Raw genomic sequence first — 24,316 nt, forward strand, 5'->3', positions numbered from 1 at the left:
ATCTCTTGGAAGTGTGGGGGGAAAATAAAGGGGGAAAAAAAAAAAAGTAGTCTGCAAGTCAGGCTCTCAGGGGGACAAAAAGAGGAAGAAGTTGAAAGCCCAGTTATGCCCTAGACCCTACAGAGCTTCACTACTTTCCAGTCAAGAAGTAGATGACAACCATTTCTTTGTTGCCCAGAATCTCATTTAATGAAGCTATAAAAAGTAGTGCAGCAGCCTCTTCAGTCCATGCACTTCCTCAGTAGTTTCACTCAGCCTCTGGGTGCCACTGCAACTCCAGTAAGGTCTTACAACAGGTTGGCTAAGCTCACCTTCATCCTCTGAGAGGCCAAGATGTTGCAAAATACATTATCCCTACAGCACCAAAGACAGAAGCTACGTTTTCCAAGCATCACTGAATTCAAAGACACCTTTTTAGTTCCAATGTTCTTTCAAAAGATGTCTTTATTATAAAAGATATAGAAAATTAGAGTTCAACTTGTTTCTTCCACAATGTTAATCACAGCAGTTACAATAAAATGTTCCAACCCCCGAAGTAAACATGTTTAACAGCATTTGTACACCACAGAAGTGTTTGCCACTTGCCACTGAACGCGGTGCAGTCCGCCAGCACTGATCGGCCAGAGGCCCAGGAAGCAGCTTCTCAGGCACCCCCCTGTGCCACGCAACAGCACAACCAAGCACAACCCAAACTGCCAGATTTCAGGCTTACTTTGCTGTTTGAAGCAGAGGTTCTAGCATTGTGGGATTTGTCCCTCTAAACATCAGATGAGCCCAGTCCCCTCAGGCAATACATCACTAGGCCTTCACTCTTGAAAAGAAAAATGGCTGGTGAATCATTTCAGAGCCATTAATTCCTTCCTATTAGCCAAGGTGGTTTAACTTTCAACTAAATTCCCAGAGACAGTTATTTTGCCAGTTTCCTTACAAAGTTGTTTCTTACCTACTTACTATCAAGAATTGGAAGTGGTGCCCAAGAACTTAAGTTTCCACCACTAAGGTGATTCCACTCGGGTAGCCAAACAGCCATTCACCGTCAGGCAGGAAGGACTCTGCACTTAGCTGCTCACACTAGAGGCACAGATAATGAGAAAGATGAGTGAGTCACCATAATCTGCATCAAGACTTCAAGCATCATTTAACACGTGACAGATCACTTTGTAAGCACTGAACATGAAGACCAGGGACTGCCATGAGGGCAGGGGTAGGTAAAACATGGACAGCCTCAGGACTGCTGGTGTGTTTATGTGAGCCACAATGCTCCTGTTTGCATCTTGAATATGGCTGTTTAATTCACTTTTAAGGAAGCAAACAAAGCCACCACTGTTGATCACAATCCTCTACTCAAGGCAGCAGCAGTCCTTTATCTGTTTTTAGTACTACATAATGCTTCGGGCATGTGCAATCCAAACTGGTAAGAAACACAATCAGTCAGCAGGCAAAGTCAGTACTTTGCTAGCTGGATGCTGTTTTCACTCCTTAAAAGGCAAACTCGAAAGATATATTGATTAAAAATTGTTAGTTTTTCAACCAGTTTCAGGAGAAAAACAAACAATTTGCCATTGCCTACACAGAGCTGATTTAGTTCTTCTGTGACAGCACCATCAAGAGAGAGATTATACCAGAGGAGAAACAAGACACACACTGTTCAGAAAGCAAACAAGGAGGCAAACCTATTGTGTTCTCTTAGCAGTCACTTCTGCACAGAGACCAGATGACAAGCTTGCTACAGAACCATCCAAAAGCAAGGGGAAAAGTCTTCTTGTTTCGGATCAGGTCCAACTCCTGAGCCGCACCGTGCGTATTTAAAACGGTTAATTCAGTGCAGTTTAAATTCAAGTCACTTAAGCATAGCTTGCAACGTCTGGTAATGCTTCTTCAGAGGTTTTGTCTGCAGCCACGCATTTCCTACCTACAGTAGAAGGTGACACTTCAGTTCCTACAAGAACTCCTGTGTGTGGCCCTTGTCTCTCACACCTCACAATTCAACAGACTTGCTCCCAAAGGCAAGCTGGATTTCAGCAGTAGTTTCCACACTGTGAGGGAAGGAACCAGCATTGGACACATGGCTTTTGAAACAGCTGGTTTGTACCTCACACAACCAAACAGCAAGATGACCAGTGATAAACCCCTGTACCTGACCATGAGGACAAGTTCCTGCAGCTAGACACGTTGCAGCAGGCTGAGTGGGCCACTGAGGAAAGAGTCACAAAAGAGCATGTAGTGTACCAGACTGGGAGCTTCTATTCCAGGCTGAGTAAATATGATCCTCGTATTAAGCAGTGCAATTCAGCAGTGGTAAATCCTGCACCACTGGTTGGTTTACTGGTGATCCCTCATCTCACCATTTCTAGAGTCTTCCTCTCTGTTCCCACCAGTTATTTGGCAGATTACAGAAGCAATGGAGTTCTCTCCCCAGCTGGCTGCTCTTTGTGAAAAAACTCTTTGATATGCAGCAGCTTGTTACTGATCCTCTCCCTCAGGGGAGGGATATGATGACTAGGGTCCAAGACATTAGTGCTTCTGCGCTCCCTTTCTCGCTTCCAGGTGAGATAGGGGTGTGGTGGGAAAGGCACCTTGCTTCTCTCTTGGCGAAGCTGCACAGTTACTCCACTGAGGGCCAGCATTGTCCACACTGACAGGATAATGAAGTCTGAGAAAGAGAAATTGGAGAGATTGTGTGTCAAAGGAGAACATCCCTTCCCAAGTACAAACACTGAACAAGAGAAAGCAATGAAGTGTTCTCTCTGTGTAACTCCATGCAAAGGCAAGAATGCACATGGAGTTGGCATAACCCTGTTCAGTCACTTCATTAGGCCTCTTGACTACCCACCCTGCAAACTCCTCAGCAAGGTGGCAGTCCAGGCCTGAGAAGCACCTTTCATAAGGGCTTCAGTCACAGAACACCTTGTGGAAAGCTGGTGCATTTGAGTCTGCTCAGTAAGGAGGGCTTTAAGCTAGAGTTGGAAGGGCAAGGGAGCCACAATCAGTTCCACTGCTACCACTCTGAGGCCAGTGCCAGTAATAGATGCACTGGGCCTGGAGAAGCATCACAGACCACCAGCAAATCACCTGAAGGGCACAAGAATGGAATTCAAGCCAGTAAGTCAGCTGCAACAGGGTCTCAACTTAAATGCCTCTGCACTGATACACATAGTGTGGAAAACCAACAGGAGGGTTAGAGACATGTACATGCCTGCAAGGCTAGGACATTATCAGCATCACTGAGACAGTGTGGCATGGGTCCTGTAACTGGAGTGTGGGAATGGATAGATACAAACTTTTTAGGAAAGACAGGCAGGGAAGAAGAGGAGGTGGTGTCACCAGATGGAGTCTATGGAACCCCATCTGAGAGAAGATGAGGAACTGAGAGCTTATGGGTTAGGGTTAAAGGCAAGGGAGAGGTAGGTGATATAGTGGGGTTCTGCTACAGACCACTTGATAAGGAAGACCAAGTGGATGAGGCCCTCAATAGGGAAATACCAGCATCTTTGCATTTGCAAGTCTGGGTCCTCATGGAGGGTTTCAGCACCCTGATATCTGTTGGAGGAACAGCACAGCAAAGCATCAGCAGCCCAGAAGGTTCCTAGAATACACTGATAGTTTCCAGCTTCCTTCAAGTGGTACAGAAGCTAATGAGGAAAGGTGCTACACTGGCCTTTGTTCTCACCAACAAGGAGGGGCTGGTGGGCAACATGAAGCTCAAAACAACCTTGGCTGCAATGATCATGAAATGGTTCAATTCAGGATGCTTAGGACATGGAGGATGCACAGCAAGCTCTCTAACCTGGACCACAGGACAGCAGATTTTGAACTCCAAGGACCTGCTTAGTAAGGTACCATGGGATAAAGCTGGATAGTGTTCAAGGATCACCTCCAAGCCCAGGAGCAATACATCCTGACAACGACAGGCAAGAATGCCAGGAGGCCTGCCCTTTAACAGCAAGGCAGGAGGAGATCAGGACAAGTGGCCTCCTGAGCTGGGCAATGGGGTCGGGGAGCAGCGTGATGCCCTGGAAATCCATGAGGAATTAGTTGGGGACCTGCTGAGCCACTTGGACACTCACAAGTCCATGGGGCCAGATGGGATCCATCCTAGGGTGCTGAGAGAGCTGCAGATGAGCTGCCAAGCCGCTCTCCATCATTTTCCTCCAGTCCTGGCGCACTGGAGAGGCCCCAGAGGACTGGAAACTGGCCAGTGTGGTCCCCATCCACAAGAAGGGACGGATGGAGGAACCTGGAAACTCCAGGCCTGGCAGCCTGACCTCAGTGCCAGGGAAAGTGATGGAGCAGATTATCCTGGGGGCAATAACTGCACCTGAAGGATGGCCAAGGGCTCAGGTCCAGCCAGCATGGATTTAGGAAGGGCAGGTCCTGCCTCTCCAACCTGATCTCCTTCTATGATCAGGTGACTGCCTGGTGGATGTGGGGAGGCTGTGGATGTGGTCTGCCTGGACTTCAGCAAGGCCTTTGACACCGTCCCCCACAGCAGACTGCTGGCTAAGATGTCATCTCGTGGCTTGGACAGCAACACTCTGTGCTGGGTTAGGAACTGGCTGGAGGCTGAGCCCAGAGAGTGGTGGTGAATGGTGCCACAGCCAGCTGGCAGCCAGGCACCAGTGGTGTGCCCCAGGGATCAGTGCTGGGCCTTGTGCTCTTTAATATTTTCACTGATGATCTGGATGAGGGGATTGAGTCAGTCATCAGCAAGTTTGCAGATGACACCAAGTTAGGAGCAGATGTTGGTCAGTTAGAGGGTGGAAAGGCTCTGCAGAGGGATCTTGACCGACTGGACAGATGGGCAGAGGCCAACAGGATGGCATTCAACAAGTCCAAGTGCCAGGTGCTGCACTTTGGCCACAGCAACCCCATGCAGAGCTACAGGCTGGGGTCAGAATGGCTGGACAGCTGCCAAACAGAAAGGGACCTGGGGGTGCTGATTGATAGATGGCTGAACATGAGCCAGCAGTGTGCCCAGGTGGCCAAGAAGGCCAATGGCATCCTGGCCAGTACCAGGAACAGTGTGGCCAGCAGGAGCAGGGAGGTCATTGTGCCCCTGGACTCTGCATTGGTTAGGCCACACCTTGAGTCCTGTGTCCAGTTCTGGGCCCCTCAGTTTAAGAAGGGCATCAAGACTCTTAAATGTGTCCAGAGAAGGGCAACAAGACTGGGGAGAGGCCTTGAGCACAGCCCTGTGAGGAGAGGCTGAGGGAGCTGGGGTTGTTTAGCCTGGAGAAGAGAAGGCTCAGGGGTGACCTCATTGCTCTCTACCTGAAAGGTGGTTGTAGCCAGGAGGGGGTTGGTCTCTTCTCCCAGGCAACCAGCACCAGAACAAGAGGACACAGGCTCAATCTGCACCAGGGGAGGTTTAGACTCGAGGTGAGGAGAAAGTTCTTCACTGAGAGAGTCGTTCATCATTGGAATGTGCTGCCCAGGGAGGTGGTGGAGTCACCATCCCTGGAGGTGTTCAAGAGGGGATTGGATGTGGCACTTGGTGCCATGGTCTAGGCATGAGGTCTGTGGTGACAGGTTGGACTCGATGGTCTTTGAGGTCTCTTCCAGCCTTGGTGATACTGTGATACAAAGGGTGGAAACAGGGACAAGTAATCCGTGAGGAATACAAAGCAGCTGTCCAAGCAGACAGATCAGTTATGAAAGATAAGGCTCAGACAATTACAGCTAGGAACATCAAGGGTAACAGAACAGTTTTAAGTTCATCAGTGACAACAGGAAGAACAGGGAAAATGTGGGCCCTTCTCTGGAAGGAAACCAGAGGCCTGGTCACACAGGACATGGAGAAAGCTGAGGTACTCAACTGTGCTTCTGCCTCAGTCTTCAGTGATAAGGGCTCTAACCACACCATCCAAGTTGAAGAAGGCAAGGACAGGGACTGGGAGAACAAAGATCTGCCCACTCCAAGAGAAGACCAGGTCTGAGACCATCTAATGAGCCTGAAGGTGCACAAGTCCATGCAACCTCACAAAATCCATCTGTGGGTCATGAGGAAAGTCACAAAGCCATTTTCCATCATATTTGAAGAGTCATGGTGGTCTGGTGAAGTTCCCACTGACTGGAAAAGGGAGAACAACTCCCATTTTCATACAGGGAGATAGGGAAGACCGAGGGGACTAGAGGCCAGTCAGCCTCATCTCGGTGCCTGGCAAGACAATGGAGCAGATCCTCCTGAAGGCTCTGCTACAGCAAACAAGGAGGTGGCTGGTGGCAACCAACATGGCTTCACCAAGGGCAAATCCTGCCTGACAAATCTGGTGGATAAAGGAAGAGTAATTGATGTTGTCTCTTTGGAGAAGCATTAAGCACTATCCTGCATGACAGCCTGGTCTCTAAACTGGAAGGACACGGATTTGATGGATTCACCACTCTGTGGATAAGGAACTGGCTAGATGGCTGCTCTCAAAAGGTTGTGTTCAACAGCTCAATGTCTAAGTGGAGACCTGTGATGAGCAGAGTCCCTCAGGGATTGGTACTGGGACCAGTGCTGTTTAACATCTTTGTCAGTGCCATGGACAGTGGGATTGAGTGCAGCCTCAGGTGAGTGGTACAGTCAATACATTGGAGGGAAGGGATGCCACCCAGAGAAGCACTGACAGGCAGGAGACGTGGGCCAATGGCAGTCTCATGAAGCTCGACAAGGCAAAGTGCAAGGTCCTGCACCTGGGCCAGGGCAATCCCAAGCACAAATATAGGCTGGGTGACAAGTGAGTTGAGAGCAGGACCACACAAAAGGACTTGGGGGGGAGCTGGCTGATGAGGCACTTGACAAATGCCAGCAATGCATGATGGCAAAAAAACAAAGCCAACCCACATCCTGGGCTGCATCAAAAGGGGAGGGGATTCTGCCACTAATCCTGCTCCTGTGAGACTACCACTGCATCCAGCACAAGGACATGGATCTGCTGGAGAGGGTCCAGAGAAGGGCCACAAAGATGATCAAAGGGCTGGAGCAATTCTCCTTTGAGGACAGGCTGAGGGAACTGGGTCTGTTTAACCTGGAGAAGAGAAGGCTCTGAGGAGACCTTATAGTGGCCTTCTAGTACCTGAAGGGGGGCGACAAGAAAGATGGAGAGGGACAGTGTGTAAGGGCCTGTGGTGACAGAACAAAAGGCAATGGTTTTAAACTGGAGCAGGGTAGATTTAGATTAGATATTAGGAAGATATTCTTTACAATGAGGATGGCAAGACACTGGGATGGGTTGTCCAGAGAAATTGTGGACATCTTACCCTTGAACATGGACAGAAGGGCAGAGTCTGGATGGCATTCAACAAATCCAAGTGCCAGGTGCTGCACTTTGGCCACAGCAACCCCATGCAGAGCTACAGGCTGGGGTCAGAGTGGCTGAGAGCTGCCAAACAGAGAGGGATGCTGATTGACAGCTGCCTAAACATGAGCCAGCAGTGTGCCCAGGTGGCCAAGAGGGCCAATGGCATCCTGGCCTGTATCAAGAACAGTGTGGCCAGCAGGAGCAGGGAAGTCATTGTGCCCCTGGACTCTGCACTGGTTAGGCCACACCTTGAGTCCTGTGTCCAGTTCTGGGCCCCTCAGTTTAAGAAGGGCATCAAGACTCTTAAATGTGTCCAGAGAAGGGCAACAAGACTGGGGAGAGGCCTTGAGCACAGCCCTGTGAGGAGAGGCTGAGGGAGCTGGGGTTGTTTAGCCTGGAGAAGAGGAGGCTCAGGGGAGACCTTCTTGCTCTCTACAACTACCTGAAGGGTGGTTGTAGCCAGGAGGGAGTTGGTCTCTTCACTCAAGTAACCAGCACCAGAACAAGAGGACACAGTCTCAAGCTGCACCAGGGGAAGTTTAGGCTCGAGGTGAGGAGAAAGTTCTTCACTGAGCGAGTCGTTCGTCATTGGAATGTGATGCCCAGGGAGGTGGTGGAGTCACCGTCCCTGGAGGTGTTCAAGAGGGGATTGGATGTGGCACTTGGTGCCATGGTCTAGTCATGAGGGTTGTGGTGACAGGTTGGAGTTGATGATCTTTGAGGTCTCTTCCAACCTTGGTGATTCTGTGATGTTCAAGGCCAGGCTGAACGAGGCTTTGAGCAGCCTGGTGCAGTGGGAGGTGTCCCTGGCCATGGCAGGAGGGTTGGTACTAGATGATCTTTAAAGCCATAGAACAGCTTGATTTGGAAGGGACTTTATGATTTCTTTTGGAGGACTACAAATTAACATCTGGTTGTTAAGTCTCATTCCATACTTAGTGTGTTCTCTGTTCTTCACTTTGGACTCTCAACATTCAGTTTGCATTGGGACCAGGGAGGAAGTGGTTTCTCAAAGAAGCTTTTTTTAAACAAAAGGGAACAACACAAACACACAAACCACCAAACCCAACAAACACTCAAGAGAAGCCTTAAGGACAGTACTCACCATTTCTTTGAAAAGGCACATTGGTGTAAGCTCTGCTGAAGTAATCATTGAGAATCCTTCTGAGTAGGTCTAAGGTGATGTAAGAAAGACTTGTGTAGACATAACAAGCAATAGCCAGAATCACTGTGTAAGAGCCTACTATTCCAGAGGCCATTATGTTCAGCTAGAGGGGAAGGAAAAAACCGCAACTTTAGGGGATTACCTGATAAACACTCTTCACTCCCCACCTCAAAGCAGCATTTTGTATCAGTCCAGGAGACTGGCTGCACAGACCTATTCTGCAGGCAACATAGGCAGACTAAACGCAAGTGCGAGTGGATGCAGTGTGCAACACTGCCCAAGAAAGAACAACCATCGTTCCTTTGCTTATGGACCATTTAGTACTAGTATGGCTGAGCAGGAATTCTCCAGAGCTCACCCTGTGCTGGGCTTCATGAAGCTGTGTTGTCACAGGACAACAGATGCCTGTGTTGTCACAGGCATCAGACAATCTGACACCCTTTGCTCCCTGAGGTGACAGTGCAGAGTACTTACGATTCTGGGACAGCCAACAAACAGCACTGGAATCATCAAGGCTACAGAAGAAAACGTCACCCAGAACACAACATCATCATGGAAGACCCTGTAGTCTCCTGCAAAGATACCATATTCCACATGTATTTTACTACTTAGTAAAAACATTCCTTTTTGTAAGTGGCTGGGGATAAGCTTTTTAGGTCTCAAGATTCTGTAGATCCAGAAGTCTAGACTTCAGTGTGGAAAAGCTTAGCCTCTGAGCTCAAACGCTCATTAAGATGCACAGGTAGTCAAAACAAGAACAGAAGACTGCCTCAGCTGAGTACAGGTCATGTACTCTAAGCTGTGACAGTAGATCTTGTCCACACAATAAACATTTTTGATGAGCTATATGTTGCTCATCCAATACATTATGGCTGGACTCAAACACAGATGACTGGAGAACAACACACTGTCCCCCCAAAGCATCCAAAGTAGAAAAGTTTGGGCATTTTAAATCACCACAGAGAAAGAAGTGTGGCTGATGCTCTGACATCCCAGGATTCCAGTTCAGCAGCCTAGCTTGCTTTAAAGTGTTTGCTTCTCTCAAACTTATCCTGCAGACCCTGATGCCAGTCCATTTACAGTGCAGTGCTCCCAGAGGCTTGCACTGTAGTATGGCAAAAAGTAACAGCAAGAGCTCCTCTTAGGTTCAGAATGACTTTATGGCTGAAGCCTCCAAGTTAGACAACAGGTTTATTTGTTTTTACTGGGCCTTGTTCTGGATAGAGAACAAGACAGACAGCAAGTGCATGCCTGGAGCAGATATGATGTCAGAGACTGCTGAGAGGGCCTGCAGTTTAGGTAGAAGAGCCTCAGCAAGTTCTCTGCAGAATAAGCAGTGTTTGCCCACCAGCACAGATTCCCTGAGTAGTTTTAATTACAGCACACCTGAAAGAAGGCTTCAGGTACAGCTCTACTGCTCCCAACACTGGAAAGGGAAAGCTAAACACCACACTATGATAAACCAGAGGGCAGCCCTGCAGTGTCCCTGTAATACAGCAGGAACACATCACTCGATGGCCATGCAGCGGAGGATTTCGGTGCATACCTAGCGGAGTGAAGAAGACCACCGATGAAAAGAGAAATCCCAGCACAAGTCCAATAAAATACATACAAAGCAGGACAGACCCAAATCTCCACCAGCTTGCAACCAGCAAAAGCCCTCCAACAATTCCAGCTGCTGCTGTCAAAATGAGACGCACTGCAAAACACAAGGGGAAATTCCAACACTTCAAACTTCGGCTCCTGCTATAACATGTTCAGTAGCTTTACTTACAGGTTTGATTGCTGCCCAATGAAAACAACAGTATCAGGATTTGCTTCATGCACTTCATTTCAGCTGCAGCCTGCAACTGAGGATGTGCTACTCAGTGTGGTATAGGGCTGGAATGCAAGTCCAGCTACTATGTACATAAGTACCTGGAGTTCCTGAGGCAGATGTAATTTCAACACCTTAATGCATGCACAATCAAAAAGAATAACTCTGATGTAGGCCAAAAAGGAGTGAAATCTCACTACTCTGACAAGCAGGGTGACCTGAAACTGAGGTCCACCCATCATGAAGGAAGTAGGAAGTAAGTATATTGTAAGTTTCCAGAGTTTATAAAAAAGCTGTATCTTCCTTGGACACAGGCTCAGATTTGCCTTTTATAGTTGCAGCTACTAATTCTGCATCACTATTAGATGTTGGAAGCAAAAGAGGTACTCTGTTTATTCAGTTATAGTGAACAGAGCTCAGTTCAAGTACCTAGGTATCTTAAGCTTCCTAAGGTTGGCCAGCAAAAAGCACAACAGATTTTACTTAAGGAATTTGTAACAACACTTTGGGAAGAGGATTTGATACCCTGACACTTCTACTCACCATCATAACCAAGGCCAGTTATCCTTGTAATGAATACAAAGAAGAAGAATGCTGCAAATATGAAGCCCATGAAGAATAAATCTAAAGAATAAGGGAGGGGAAAAAAACCACAAACAAACATTTAATATGCTGCCATATCACTCCCTACCAAGCCCACTTCTGTCCATCTCTGGACATCTTCATGTTGCAACAGGGAAGAAACATATCAGCTCACCTGCTAAGAAGCACAAAAGGAAAGACAGAGAGCACATTTTTTTGGGAAGAGGTGCCCTTAAGCACTTCAGATAATTAAAGTAGTACATATTTATATCACCCAGCTCACACTCCAGGTCTGTATTTCTATTCTTCACATGCCATAAGCTTCCTGCTCTGCACTTCAAAAGCTAAGATCCTGTCAAAGCAAAGCAGTGGAACTGGCACAGAATCACTATTAAGTGAATCTTGGCAATAACACCACCATTGCAACTTACAAGCTGCAGCTATGAACTTCCAACTTCTGAGAAGGAAAACCCCAACCAAGCAAAAAACCTTTAGTACCTGTTTTCCAGAATCTGTGTCCAAAAAAACAAGTGAAAAGACCAAGAACAGCAAGCGTAGTGAAGAATACTTTGGTAGAGGGTTTGCCTACAAGGAGAAAGAAAGGGTTACTGCAGCATTCCTCCAAGTTGTCTCAACAACAAGACTGAGATAAGGTGAGGGTGCCATCATTAACTCTGATAATTTAGCTGCTGCTCCTTCAGACACACTGTATGAGCAGACCCACACTGCCTGAACTGCCTGTTCATATGATACAATCTCCAACAGAAGAGTAAAGTAGTTCCAGACTGGAGCTTCCTTCTTATCCAGGAGACTGAAGTTTCCATGACAGTTAGTTAAGAAACTAACTAGCTGCTTATAATACAGCTACAATTTAAGGTGACTATTCCCTGCATAGCTTAATCAGGGTTACAGAAGCAGCGACCCAGGCAGGGGCTATGGCATTGCAGCCTTTGCCATATTCTCCCTTTAATATATTTTCCCTAAAGTAGAAATGACCATCAGCATCCCAGTATGGTTTACCACACTTATCAAAAATTCTTACTAGGCATGTAAGCTATTTGAAAGGAGTAAACCACATTTTCCTACTTCTCTGAATGAAGACAGAGAGCTTTACCCTAGATAATTTGTCTTATGTTGTCGTAACACTGAGTTTGACAAGTTACTTCTTCTACAGTGCGTGACAGTCATGGCAACAAATCTCACTTTATGAACTGTATTCTACCCCTTATTCTTGCTCCTTCAACAGTAATAATGGGAGAGGGAGCTTTGCTCTTTCTACTCAAATCCCATCATTATAAGACTTCACAGTCACTCCACTACAGCTGACATTAGCTTTATGCTTATTTTAGGTGACTATCTCCTTTCAAAGTATTTGTAGGTTACCAATTCCTGTGAGCACCAGCACAGCTGGAAAAGTCAGGCTGGACCCTGATCTAGTTCATGTTTTATCATCTCATAGATACATGCAGTATCTATAGTCCTACATGCAAGGCAAGATTATGTTTCCAATTCAAGCAGAAAAAGCTAGAGGCACTAGGGAGTTGACCATTACGTATTTGCAAGCCACATACTAAACTGCTATGAAGCTAAAGCTTCAGTTGCAAGCAGTTCTCTTTAGTCTTATTTTATCATTTTAGAATTTCCCCTCCATCAAGGAGGAGACTCCATTGTAAAGCAAGGAAATACAGCTGCTGTAAAACAAAGAGCTCTTTTACACATTTCCAAACCCCCCAGTCTCAGAAGCACCATTTAGCATGTTGGAGCACAAAACAAACAGAACTGATGAGGACATACAAATCCCTGCTTACTGAGAGTAGAGCAGTTGTCCACTAAGTCAGCAAAGCTGCAGGCATATGTATGTGCAGGTATGTATGCAGCAGAGGTATTCCAAAGAGGATCCCATACGATGACATTGTAGATTACACCTTGTCCAGGAAGTGAGGAAAAGTAGACATTGGTCTTGTCATCAGTTGTCAGAGAAAGCATCTGGAACAGCAAAGAATATTTTTAACTGCAAGGAACTGCTTGTCACTGTGACTGATGGTGTTGATGAGCCCACACAACTGAGGCAGCTCAGAGAAGATCACAGTATCACCAAGGCTGGAAGAGACCTCAAAGATCATCGAGTCCAACCTGTCACCTCATGCCTAGACCATGGCACCAAGTGCCACATCCAATCCCCTCTTGAACACCTCCAGGGACGGTGACTCCACCACCTCCCTGGGCAGCACATTCCAATGACAAATGACTCGCTCAGTGAAGAACTTTCTCCTCATGATCAGCAAGAACTCCAGGCAAGAGCTCCCAGGAAGGTGGTTGAATTCCTGTCCCTGGAGTTGTTTAAAAGATGCAGAGATGGTGCTGAGGGACATGGTTTAGGACTACACTTGGTAGCGTTGGATATTTGTTGGACTCAATGATCTTAAAGGTCTTTTCCAACCAAAATGAATCTGTGATTCTACTCTGTACTCTCAGATTCACCAATTGAAGCATTAAAGGCTCACAGGAGAGACTACACTTCCTCCAGAATTACCGTCTTCTGGCAGAGAAGAATTTCTCTCACGTTTTGCTCCTCCCCCTTGAGGACACAGTTGAGGCTTCCTGCTTAACCCTGGCCTGGCCTCTGAAACAGGGAAGGCTGCTATTCTACTCTCTATCAAGGCCAGGCAGATTATGACCACTGAGATTCTCTCCACTCTATCCTTTGCAGTCTCTTTGCTAGAGGGCAGGTAACACACAGTGCTCGCACTCGCATATCAAATCACAGAATCAGCTGAGGTCATCAGGTTCAGCTTGGAAAAGAATCCAGGGATCATCAAATCCAGCCACTAACTCCACAAGGTTCACCTCTAAACCATATCCCCAAGCATCACATCCAAACAACCTTTAAGTACATCCAGGGATGGTGACTCAACCACTTCCCTGGGTAGCACATTCCAGTGTCTGCCCACTGTGAAAAAACTCCTAATATTCATTCTAAACCTGCCTTGTTGCAGCTTGAGGCCGTTCCCTCTTGTCCTATCACTAATTACCTGTGAGAAGAGACCAGCACCAACCTCTCCACAATGTCCTTTCAGGGAGTTGTAGAGAGCAATGAGGTCTCCCCTCAGCCTCCTCTTTTTTCCAAACTAACCATCCCCAGCTCCTTCAGTTGCTCTTCATCAGATTTATCCTCCAGGCTCTTCCCCAGTTGCATTGCCCTCCTCCTCACTCGCTCCAGCAACTCACTCTCTCTCTTGCACTGAGATGCCCAAACCTGGAAACAACACTCAAAAGTGTGGCCTCACCAGAGCTGAGTAGAAGGGGACAATCACCTCCCTGCTTCTGCTGGACACAGCATTTCTAATCCAAGCCAGGATGCCACTGGGCACACTGCAGGCTCATCTTAAGCCACTTGTCAATTAGAACCCGCAGGCCCCTTTCTGCCAGCTTCCCAGCCACGCTTCTCCAGGCCTGTAGTACTGCATGGGGTTCTTGTGACCCAAGTGCAGGACCTGGCATTTGGCCTTGTTGAAGCTCATCCTGTTAATGGTGGCCCATTAATGCAATCTATCCAAGTCTCTCTGTAGAGCCTCCCTACTCTGGTGCAGATCAACATTCCCACCTAATTTGATGTCACCAATAAAGATGTTAAACAGAAGTCCCAATACTGAGCCCTGAGGAACACCACTTGTGACCAGCCACCAGCTGAATTTAACTCCATTGACCACCACTCTTTGGGCCCATTTGCCCAACGAGTGTTTTATCCAGCAGATCCTGTGCTCATCCAAGCCTTGAGCAGCCAGTTTGCCCATGAGATTCTGTGGGAAACAGTGTCAAAGGCTTTTCCAAAGGCTAGGTAGACAATATCTACAGCCTTTCCCCCGTTCGATAGTTGGTCATCTTGTCACAGAAAGATCAGGTTCATCAGTCAGGACCTGTCTTTCATAAACCCATGCTGACTGGGCCTGATCCCCTGGTTATCCTCTATATGGCATGTAATGGCACTTGAGGTGATCTCCACAACCTTCCCTGAGGTCAGATCTGTGTCTTTCCATTTCTAGTCCAGTTCTACTATATTCTGCCCTCTCCTCTCCTATTTATATTTCCTGCTGAATCCTCAGCATCTGAGGATGCTAGACCCCAGCACCTATCAGGCATTGTAAGAGACTATCCATCCTTGTCAGAAATGGCTTCACTTCTGTATCTACAGACACTCAGTGGCAGTACAGCTACAGGCAGGCTTGCTTCAGTATGACTGAAGGAGCACTGTGGCTAAAGCAGTACTCAGCAAACAGAAAAATACCACAGAAAGTACTTGTTTCATTCAGAGAAGTCTGCAAGGCATAGAAATATGTTACAGACCAGTTACTAACATTTACCTAATATCAAAATCCATTGTGAGAAGTCTCCATTCTGCTATGTTTTGGGCTGTGCCAAACAGCCACCTCTTTCCCAACAGACAGTGGTTCCCACTTTGTATTCATCACCCACCATGTACTTTCCAACTAGCTATTCCAGACAAGCAAGAAACCTGAAGCACCAGCATCTGGCTTGCTGTAAGCACAGAGGATAAACATAATACATTGCCTCTGGTACACCAGTGCTTCAGACTTACTTTAATGCCATTGGCTTTGATACTTTGCACCTCAGACATCTTCTGTATGTGGCTCATGAGCACCATTTCAGAAAGGAGGTTCTCCGGTAAGAAGTACTGATAGACATCATAGCGCAGTCGCCACCTCGAGTTCTGAGCCGTCCCTGAATCACAGGATGGTGGGTTTGCTCCTCTACAATTGAAAAAAAAAGATCAGCTACACACCCAGCATGAACCCACAGATCTTAACATTAGTCTTCAGAAGTTACCTGAGTTAGCAACCTTTGGCTACTACTCTCTGGAAGTTAAAGCCAGAAACTAATTCAAAACTAGACTGCAGATGCTCGTGAGCACAGAGTACAGCAGAACCATCCTGGTCCAAGCAGTGTCTGTACTGGTGCACATTTAAAGAAGCTTCCTGTGAGTTGTCCTGAGGACTTGGCACAAGAATTCCACGAGGTCACAACAGTCCAGGATCATTCTTTACTTTTCCATGCATGCTATATACAGACAGCTCTGAGCATAGCCTTCCCCATTCCCTGCCTATCACCAGCGACACCAGGCACCAGTCAGGAAATACTGCTTTATAACCGAAGTCTCAGTACCAAACAAACACTCCAGGCATTTTCATGCTTCAGTACCAGGAAAGGAATGGAACTCTAATACACAACTGCTCCTCAAACAAAGTCATTAGGAAGAGTGGGAAGATAGAGTTTGTGCTGATTCTTTGCACACCTGAAGCTGTATAACCTCTCAAATCTCTATCGGGTGTTACCGCTCACTCTCCTCCTCTGCTTCATTTACTTCTTGTTTGCTGCAACGAACGTGATTATTTCTGCCAGCAACTGGATGGTCTGCCCTTAGAGCAGAATCTTTGCTGATCTTGGCCAAATACAGGATAAAGAAGGTCTTGCTGAATGCACTGAAGTTTTTCACAAACCTGGCATACCCCAAGTTTGCAGGGGCAAACTTGATGTGCGTATCAACCAACGTATAGTCCAGGTAAATGTTAGGATCCACCTCCAAGTCAAATTCTAGATTGCAACCTCCAGGAATAGGATCTGGAACACAGAAAGAAAAGAAAAAAGTAAGTGCAGTAGCTTTTACTTCCTCCTTAACACAGCATGGAAAAAAGTTGTAAGACCACAGCTATGCACGCAAGGCACAGTTTGCTTGCTGAGCACATAAAAGCGTCAGGCTCCTGTCCTGCAGGCAGCACAAGTGGTCTCACTACAGTCTAATATAGTCCCAACACACACAACAGTTTTCTACTGTAAGGCTGAAGTCATGGTAAATCCATTCACAAACCAGTGGTACTGAACTTTTCCAGCCCACATCTAAACAATTTCTGGCATCCCCATCATATGTTTGTACCACTTAAGAATACCACTTCTAAAAGCCTAACACTGTTTCACAGCTAACTTGTAAGAGGAAAAGCAGGTATTCCCAAGAATAACCAAGAACATACCTCTCTCCATGTAGGGAATGGAGATAGCTGTGCTGAGCACCTGGCTGACATCCAGTGCCCGAAGGTACCACGTACATACAGTCTGCTGAAGCCGAAGGATGGAAACCAGTCCTTTGTCTACTCCAATTCCTGAGCTGTTAACAGATGGATGCTGGACAGAAACAAGCAATATAAACAAGCAGGTCTTCCTGAGATTCCTACCACAGCTTGATGTATTGCACATCAGTCACATTCCTGCCACAGATCTGCAGAACACACATTTCAGTGCCAGCTGCCACGGCAGAAGCTTTCAGCCCTTACCTAGCTACTGAAAAAAAGGAAGATGGAAACAGGCAGCTCAAAGAAAGGGAGTGGCTTCTGACATGCCTCACTCAGGCTCAAAAACCCAAGTGACAAGTCTGAGACTACTGAAGAGTGAATAATTACAAGCAAGCCGAGAAAAATCTAGCCAGTTGAAGTCTACTGCTGCATGGCAGTAGATTGACTAGTACAGGTGGAATATCCCTAACTAAAGGGCACTAGAGAGCACTCTGGGAGCCAAAGTCCAGAAACAATTACAGAATAAACCAGGTTGGAGAAGACCTTCGAGATCATCAAGTCTAACCTATCACCCAACACCATCTGATCAACTAAACCATGGCACCAAGTGCCTCATCCAGTCTCTTTTTAAACCCCTCCAGTGATGGCCACTCCTCCACCTCCCTGGGCAGCCCATTCCAATAGCCAGTCACTCTTTCTGTGAAGAACTTCTCCCTAACATCCAGCCTAAACCTCCTCTTGCACAGCTTGAGACTGTGTCCTCTTGTTCTGGTACTGGTTGCCTGGGAGAAGAGACCAACCTCTGCCTGACTACAACCTCCCTTCAGGTAGTTGTAGACAGCAGCAAGGTCTCCCCTGAGCCTCCTCTTCTCCAGGCTAAGCAACCCCAGCTCCCTCAGCCTCTCCTCACAGGGCTGTGTTCCAAACCCCTCCCCAGCTTTGTTGCCCTTCTCTGGACTCATTCCAGCAAGTCAACCTCCTTCCTAAACTGAGGGGCCCAGAACTGGACACAGGACTCAAGGTGTGGCCTAACCAGTGCAGTGTACAGGGGCAGAATGACCTCCCTGCTCCTGCTGGCCACACTGCTCCTGATGCAGGCCAGGATGCCATTGGCCCTCCTGGCTGCCTGGGCACACTGCAGGCTCATGTTCAGCCTACCATCAACCAGCACCCCCAGGTCCCTCTCTGCATGGCTGCTCTCAGCCACTCTGACCCCAGCCTGTAGCACTGCATGGGGTTGCTGTGGCCAATGTGCAGAACCTGGCACTTGGATGTGTTCAATCTCATGCCCTTGGCCTCTGCCCATCTGTCCAGCCTGTTGAGGTCCCTCTGCAGAGCCTCTCTACCCTCCAGCAGAGCAACTCCTGCCCCCAGTAGAAGCCTTCAGTGGATTACTACAGAGCAATGTTTATATGTGCTCCCAAAGGAGAGTTAGACTCAAAGAGCTGGGGTAATGATACCTGAAAGAAGCAGCAGGTAACTAAACACTCCAAAGTGATCATGTTTAGTGTTTAAGGCAAGTATTTTTCAATCTGGTTTTAATTTGAGAAGCTGATGGATAGTAGTCAGCAGTCACATGTCAAAAGCAGTACTTCCGCCAAGAGCAGAGAGCCCCGAGACGTTTGCCAGCCAGCTCTGAAATTCCTTTAGCATTCAGCCCCTCTAGACAGCAGCAATGACAGCAGGACAAGAAAAGATTCCTGAAGCTAAAAATAGCAACATCCAAGAGCCACAGATAAGATACTCACATTATTTCTATAGCTTCATTGCCTCATTTCTGCACACTACTGAGCCAACTCCTTTGCTGAAAGAAGAGGAGCCTTGAGGAACATCAGTGCCACCCTTACCTTATCAAAGGATATGACCACATCGCTCTGCTGGGCATGCACTTGGAAAACAATGACAGTCACATTGCTTGCAATGTCCCTGGTCACAGCCTCCACCGGACTGCTCCGGTTCAGTACCACGTTCCGGAATTTTCCCAAGGAGAGCTCAAGCAGACCTGCATTACAAGAGAACAGAAAAACCAAAACAGCTTCATGTCTGTGTGTGAGTGAAGCAATTACCAAGGGGAGCCAGGAAGCTTCCAGCAGCACAACAGAGAAAATAAGAGCCGACGCTAAGGACAACTGGCTCTGGCAAACAGACTTGTGCTAGCCAGCCGCCTTGCACAACACCTGCTGGACCTCTGGGTGAGCTCCCATGGACCATGGGAGCTGGAGGCAACTTCTGTAACAGAGTCAAACCTCTAGTTTACATATGCTTCCCCACTTTTAGCTATTACACATATAACAGTCTCACAGTATCACTAAGGTTGGAAGAGACCTCGAGGATCATCGAGTCCAACCTGTCACCACAGACCTCATGCCTAGACCATGGCACCAAGTGCCACATCCAATCCCCTCTTGAACACCTCCAGGGACGGTGACTCCACCACCTCCCTGGGCAGCACATCCCAATGACAAACGACTCGCTCAGTGAAGAACTTTCTCCTCACCTCCAGCCTACACTTCCCCTGGCGCAGCTTGAGACTGTGTCCTCTTGTTCTGGTGCTGGTTGCCTGGGAGAAGAGACCAACCCCTTCCTGGCCACAACCACCTTTCAGGTAGTTGTAGAGAGCTATGAGGTCACCCCTGATCCTCCTCTTCTCCAGGCTAAACAACCCCAGCTCCCTCAGCCTCTCCAAGCATATGTCTTTAGCTCCCACACCACTCTGAACTGCTGGGACTGTTGGACCCTGATTTCTGTCTCTGAACACCTGACTCATTTTTCCAAGACATACCCAAGACCATTTCTTCTTATAACACACATATAACCCCATGATCCATTGTCATTTTCATTTCAAGAGAAGCACATGACCTCAGGTATAAGATTCATTCAGAATCAGATTTGGCGTGTCACAGAATCACCAAGGCTGGAAAAGACCTCAAAGATCATCAAGTCCAACCTGTCACCACAGACCTCATGACTAGACCATGGCACCAAGTGCCACATCCAATCCCCTCTTCAACCCCTCCAGTGACTCCCACCTCCCTGGGCAGCACATTCCAATGGTGAATGACTCTCTCAGTGAAGAACTTTCTCCTCACCTCAAGCCTAAACTTCCCCTGGCACAGCTTGAGACTGTGTACCCACATTGTCAAGATGTGCAGCCACTACTTCAGTATGATCATGAGACTCTAAACATCAGAGATACTCTCTCAAGTTTAATTAACGTAGTAAATTAAGGCATGGTTTCCACATTGCTGTTTGCATAATTGGTCCTACGACTGTGCACATGACATACACTTTAAACCAAAGTCTGGACAGAAGAACAAGCATGACTACAGTTACCAGACAAGTATTTTTCAGCTTGTTCAGAGATGACTGAGAGCTCACAGGTACTGCAGTATGGAACCTTCTGAGAAGTTTGCTGGAAAAGTAATTGCTACGTGGTCACACACCACAGCCTCATCTTTTTCTATCATATGAACCAGTCACTGGCAGAGCTCAGAGGCAGAAAGGGAACACCAGAGAGCAAGTTAACCAACTCAGAACTCATCAGGCCTATTACTATAACAAGTTCTCAGACAGGCATTAGGTTGCCTCAGCTGTGCAGAGTCCAGTGTTGTCAAAGATGCTTTGAAGGACAGATATTGAGACTGCTATGAACATGCAGTACTGCTCTTCAGGCAAGCTTGATCTCACTGAAGGTGGGACACCAAACAGGACTGCAGGTTCAGCAACATAAACAGCAAGGGTAACATCACAACATAAGTGAGGCAGCTGACCCAACAAGTCAGCAAAGCCAGGAATGAAATCCAGGCATCCCAGCTTTTTTTACTACATCACTTGCTTTAAACAGTGAAGGCCTAGAAACACCCTGTTAAGATGTCAGGCTATCCTCCCTTCCCCACCATGGAGGGATAAGTACAGTCAGCTGCATATCAGAGTAGCATTAGGGTTGATAAATAAGAGGAACTCTCACTACTACAGAGATTATCAACTGAAAACACATTTAAAGGAAGTCAGCATCACTGAAACTCAGCAAAAGCAAAGACAGAGTATTGAGCAGTTATTACTTGGTATCCTAGTGCCCATGCTACAGCAGGAGCACAGGTATCCCAGCATAAAACAACTGATGAATAGAGGTGGACAAGAGTTCACTCATGTGAAGAGCAAAGCCAGCAAAGTAACAGAGCCTCTCACAGCTCTTCTGGTATCAAAAATCCTTATTCCTAAATCTAAGCAACAAGGATATCAACTCTATACGCTGAGGCTCAGCATGCAGTTTCCACAGCAAGCAACAACCAGCTCGAACCATTTCCCCTCTGCTGATTCAGTGCCAAGCTCTCTGTTCATTTGATGCTTTAAAGTAAGCCATATTTCCAGCTTCAACAGTCAAGCACCATTCCCTACCACCAACAGTTAACCACACAAAGTCCTTGATGGTAGCTAGCAGTCTAATTTCCATTAAGACAGACAATGGAAGAATTGCCACTGCTGCCCATACAGATATAGTCTTTACCTACAGAGCCATGCTCAGCATCATGCTTGCCTCAAAGAGGTTCTCTATGGCCAGACAAAATACAGTTCTGCTCTGTGAGTTGATAGAACCCACAGTGCATATACAGAATAACCTTATGCAAGCGAAACCAAACCTTCCAGTGTAGGGAGTATGTCAACAAGTAGTCACATGAAGGCATTTAATGGAGATGAAATGCAAGCTCAGACTGAAAACTAGTTTGAGCAGGGAAAACATGAGCATAGAGTTACTGAACAGAATAAAGCCAGCAGCCATATTCTATCAGACCTGTAAGGCCATGCATAGGTGGATGCAAAGCAGCGTCCTGCTACAAGGTGTGTCTCCCCACACCAGTAAAACCCCACATAAGGGCACCACCCACCCCTGAAAGCAGCAAGAAGATTCATGAGAGCTTCTGATCTTTAAATGCACATGTACTGTGAATCATGTTTGCAGCAGAGTTTGAAGCTTAAAGAGATGGTGCCACAGAATGTAGCTTGTCAGTAACTGCACCACTCCCATTACAGAAGTCTATTCTTGTTCACCAAGTTAGAGGTCATGAGATCTTCGACAGTCTTGAAAAGCAAGGGGAAAAGCACCCAGCTCACTTGCTTACAGTTTTACTAATCTATTTGGACTGTAAGTCAGAACATGCAAGATCAGGCCTTGGTCACATTGCTGGCACTGTTGATTAAGATGCCACCAGCTGCCCAGTATGTTCAGACAGATAAATAGCTTTGTATGAACCTGTTATGTTAAAACATTTGCTCTGCATAGACTAAGCAGCCAGCACAAGCCAGGTTCATCCAGGCAAGCTTCCTTCATGAAAAAGGCACTGCTCAATCTCAATTACACTATAAATTTGCTTTTGTTTTTCTAACACTCAACAACCTGGTTCAGATGTATCAAACAAGGCCAGCTGCACTCCTGTTTCATGAAGATGAAGCCCCATGGAAGGTAACAAACATGACATAAAACAATTTTGCAGCAATACTGAATTTGACAAGCTGCAGCCCATCAGAACCCAGGAGAGGTAACACAGACCCACCAGCACTTTTAAAACTAACCAGGATCTTCCAGTATTAGGAGAGAGGAAAGTCCATCCCTGCAAACCTAGGTATATAGGACTTAATAACCACAGGACAGTTTCAAGCAAGTGAAACATTAAGCAAGCATCTTTGTTTAAGGAGCCTAATGACCAGCTAGACATCGGTATACAAATTATTGAGCTTATTAGTTTCTCATGAGGAAAACACTTTGCCCCTCCACCCTCAATTTGGCAATGAAATACTGCAACAAGCTTCTGCAAGGCAATGCAGTTACCTTAGTCCCATATTCATTCTGCTTTTTTATATACTGTAAAAACCCAAACATGACCCATTTTTAATCCAGCCTGAAAGACATACCGCTTGTCAGCATCTTTTAATACAAAGGTCGAAGAAGGAAGGGGGAAGGAGAGGATGTCTTCCACATTTGAGACCGATTCCAAACGTTGTCCTTCAGCCTTGAAAAGTATCACAAGAGTAGATTTCGCCTTTTGCCTAATTAGAGGCAAGTTTAAATATAAAGAAAACTAAAAGGAGGAGGCTTAGATCAGCCCTAACATAGGGGACTGCTTGCTTATCTCTGAAGGGAAACCGATTTGGTTTTTTTCTTTATTCAAACAGGTAAGGCTGTAACCGTAAAAAAGTAAGCAACTGTTTTAAACCTTCGCAAGCTATACTCATAGTAGCACGCTTACCTCTGGATGCCTATTGCAGTCACATGCAAGAACACAGGGGAATTACGGGGGGAGGGCATGACCCCACAAACAGAACCCCACCAAACACAACAAATAAAGACTGAATACATCGGCACAGCCAGTAAGTACCTCAGGGAACCAAGCTCCAAGAGGTTTCAGTGTCTCCTGAATTTTGTAAGGACAGCGATGGTTCACCATACTATTCACAGGGTGCTGGAAACCCCTGACCACCCGTATGTGGTAAACCAAACCAAAACAACACCCAGAGGCTTGCTATTGATTTGGTTCCTTTTCTCATATGAGCTCATAGTTATGAAAGCCACCTTGCTTCCTTAAGAATACAACTCCACACCAAGCCATCGACCTGCCCTCTACCAGCGTGGTAAAAACTAAGCCAACCGATCCATGCAAGAGTTAAAATGATGGCGTTCGTAACAATTAAGCGCTAACTAACATTTTGAAAGGGAGGCGAGGAGGAAGAGGGATGGATCCTCTCTGTTTACATCAAGATAACTGTCACTATATCGCTTCAGCTTCACAGCGGCTGCGGCTCCGCTTGGATGTTCACGATTGCTCAGCCCTCCAAGCAGCAGCACGTCTCCTTACCGCCTTCTGGGATACTCCCTAAACCCGCTGGCAGACACCCCCATGCCGCACCCCCTCCACCCTACCAGCTACCGACCCAGCAAGCAGCACCGCTCTGGCCGCTTAATGGCGGCCACGGCCCACAGCCGTCCTTCCGCCTCCTCCGGGCACCGCACTCACCTGAGGCGCCGCCATGGCGGAGGATCCCCAGGAGCCCCAAAAGCACCACGGTGCAACGAGAGAGCCCCATGCTACTGCGGAGGGAAGGGGAGAGGAGGCTGAGGGCTGGCGAGGGAGGTTAGGCGGAGCTTGTGCCGAGCGGGCTCTGGGCGGCGCAGTGCCGGCGCAGCGCCGCCTCAGGCGGAGGCCATTGCTGCTGCTCCTCACCCACCTGCGTGAGGAGACGAGCGCCAGCCCGCCCTGAGACAGCTTTTATCCTCCCGAGCCTCCTCCACCAGCTCGGCGCCAGTGCCTGGGGCGGCTGTGGCGCTTCGGGAAGCCCTCCGGGTCGAGGTGGAGAGGAGGGCCGAATTGCATTGATACAGGTTCCAGTCAAA

The 24,316-nt window shown here is 47.3% G+C and overlaps 1 protein-coding gene across 1 annotated transcript; it reads right to left on the minus strand.

The window, feature by feature from the left end:
- Positions 1–638: 638 nt before the first annotated feature.
- TM7SF3 (transmembrane 7 superfamily member 3) lies at positions 639–23,954 on the minus strand. The gene is made up of 13 exons (XM_054173778.1): positions 23,940–23,954; positions 23,175–23,184; positions 18,777–18,931; positions 16,891–17,041; positions 16,363–16,483; positions 15,444–15,615; positions 12,655–12,832; positions 11,345–11,431; positions 10,808–10,888; positions 9,995–10,147; positions 8,923–9,020; positions 8,389–8,551; positions 639–2,653 (listed from the first exon to the last, which is right to left on the minus strand). The coding sequence occupies exons 1-13, from the start codon at positions 23,952–23,954 to the stop codon at positions 2,391–2,393; spliced, it is 1,647 nt and encodes a 548-aa protein (XP_054029753.1). The 3' UTR covers positions 639–2,390.
- Positions 23,955–24,316: the final 362 nt, after the last annotated feature.

The sequence above is a fragment of the Dryobates pubescens genome, chromosome 27, assembly GCF_014839835.1.
Source record: "Dryobates pubescens isolate bDryPub1 chromosome 27, bDryPub1.pri, whole genome shotgun sequence".
Lineage (NCBI taxonomy): Eukaryota > Metazoa > Chordata > Aves > Piciformes > Picidae > Dryobates > Dryobates pubescens.

What these genes read in the sequence shown, in the direction of transcription:
- TM7SF3 (XM_054173778.1), bottom strand. An exon ending in TTGTTGGCTGTCCCAGAATC is followed by an intron (nt 8,552 to 8,922) that starts GTAAGTACTCTG and finishes CTTCCCCTCTAG; the next exon opens with CTGAACATAATGGCCTCTGG. An exon ending in TGTGCCTTTTCAAAGAAATG is followed by an intron (nt 2,654 to 8,388) that starts GTGAGTACTGTC and finishes TCTCTTTCTCAG; the next exon opens with ACTTCATTATCCTGTCAGTG.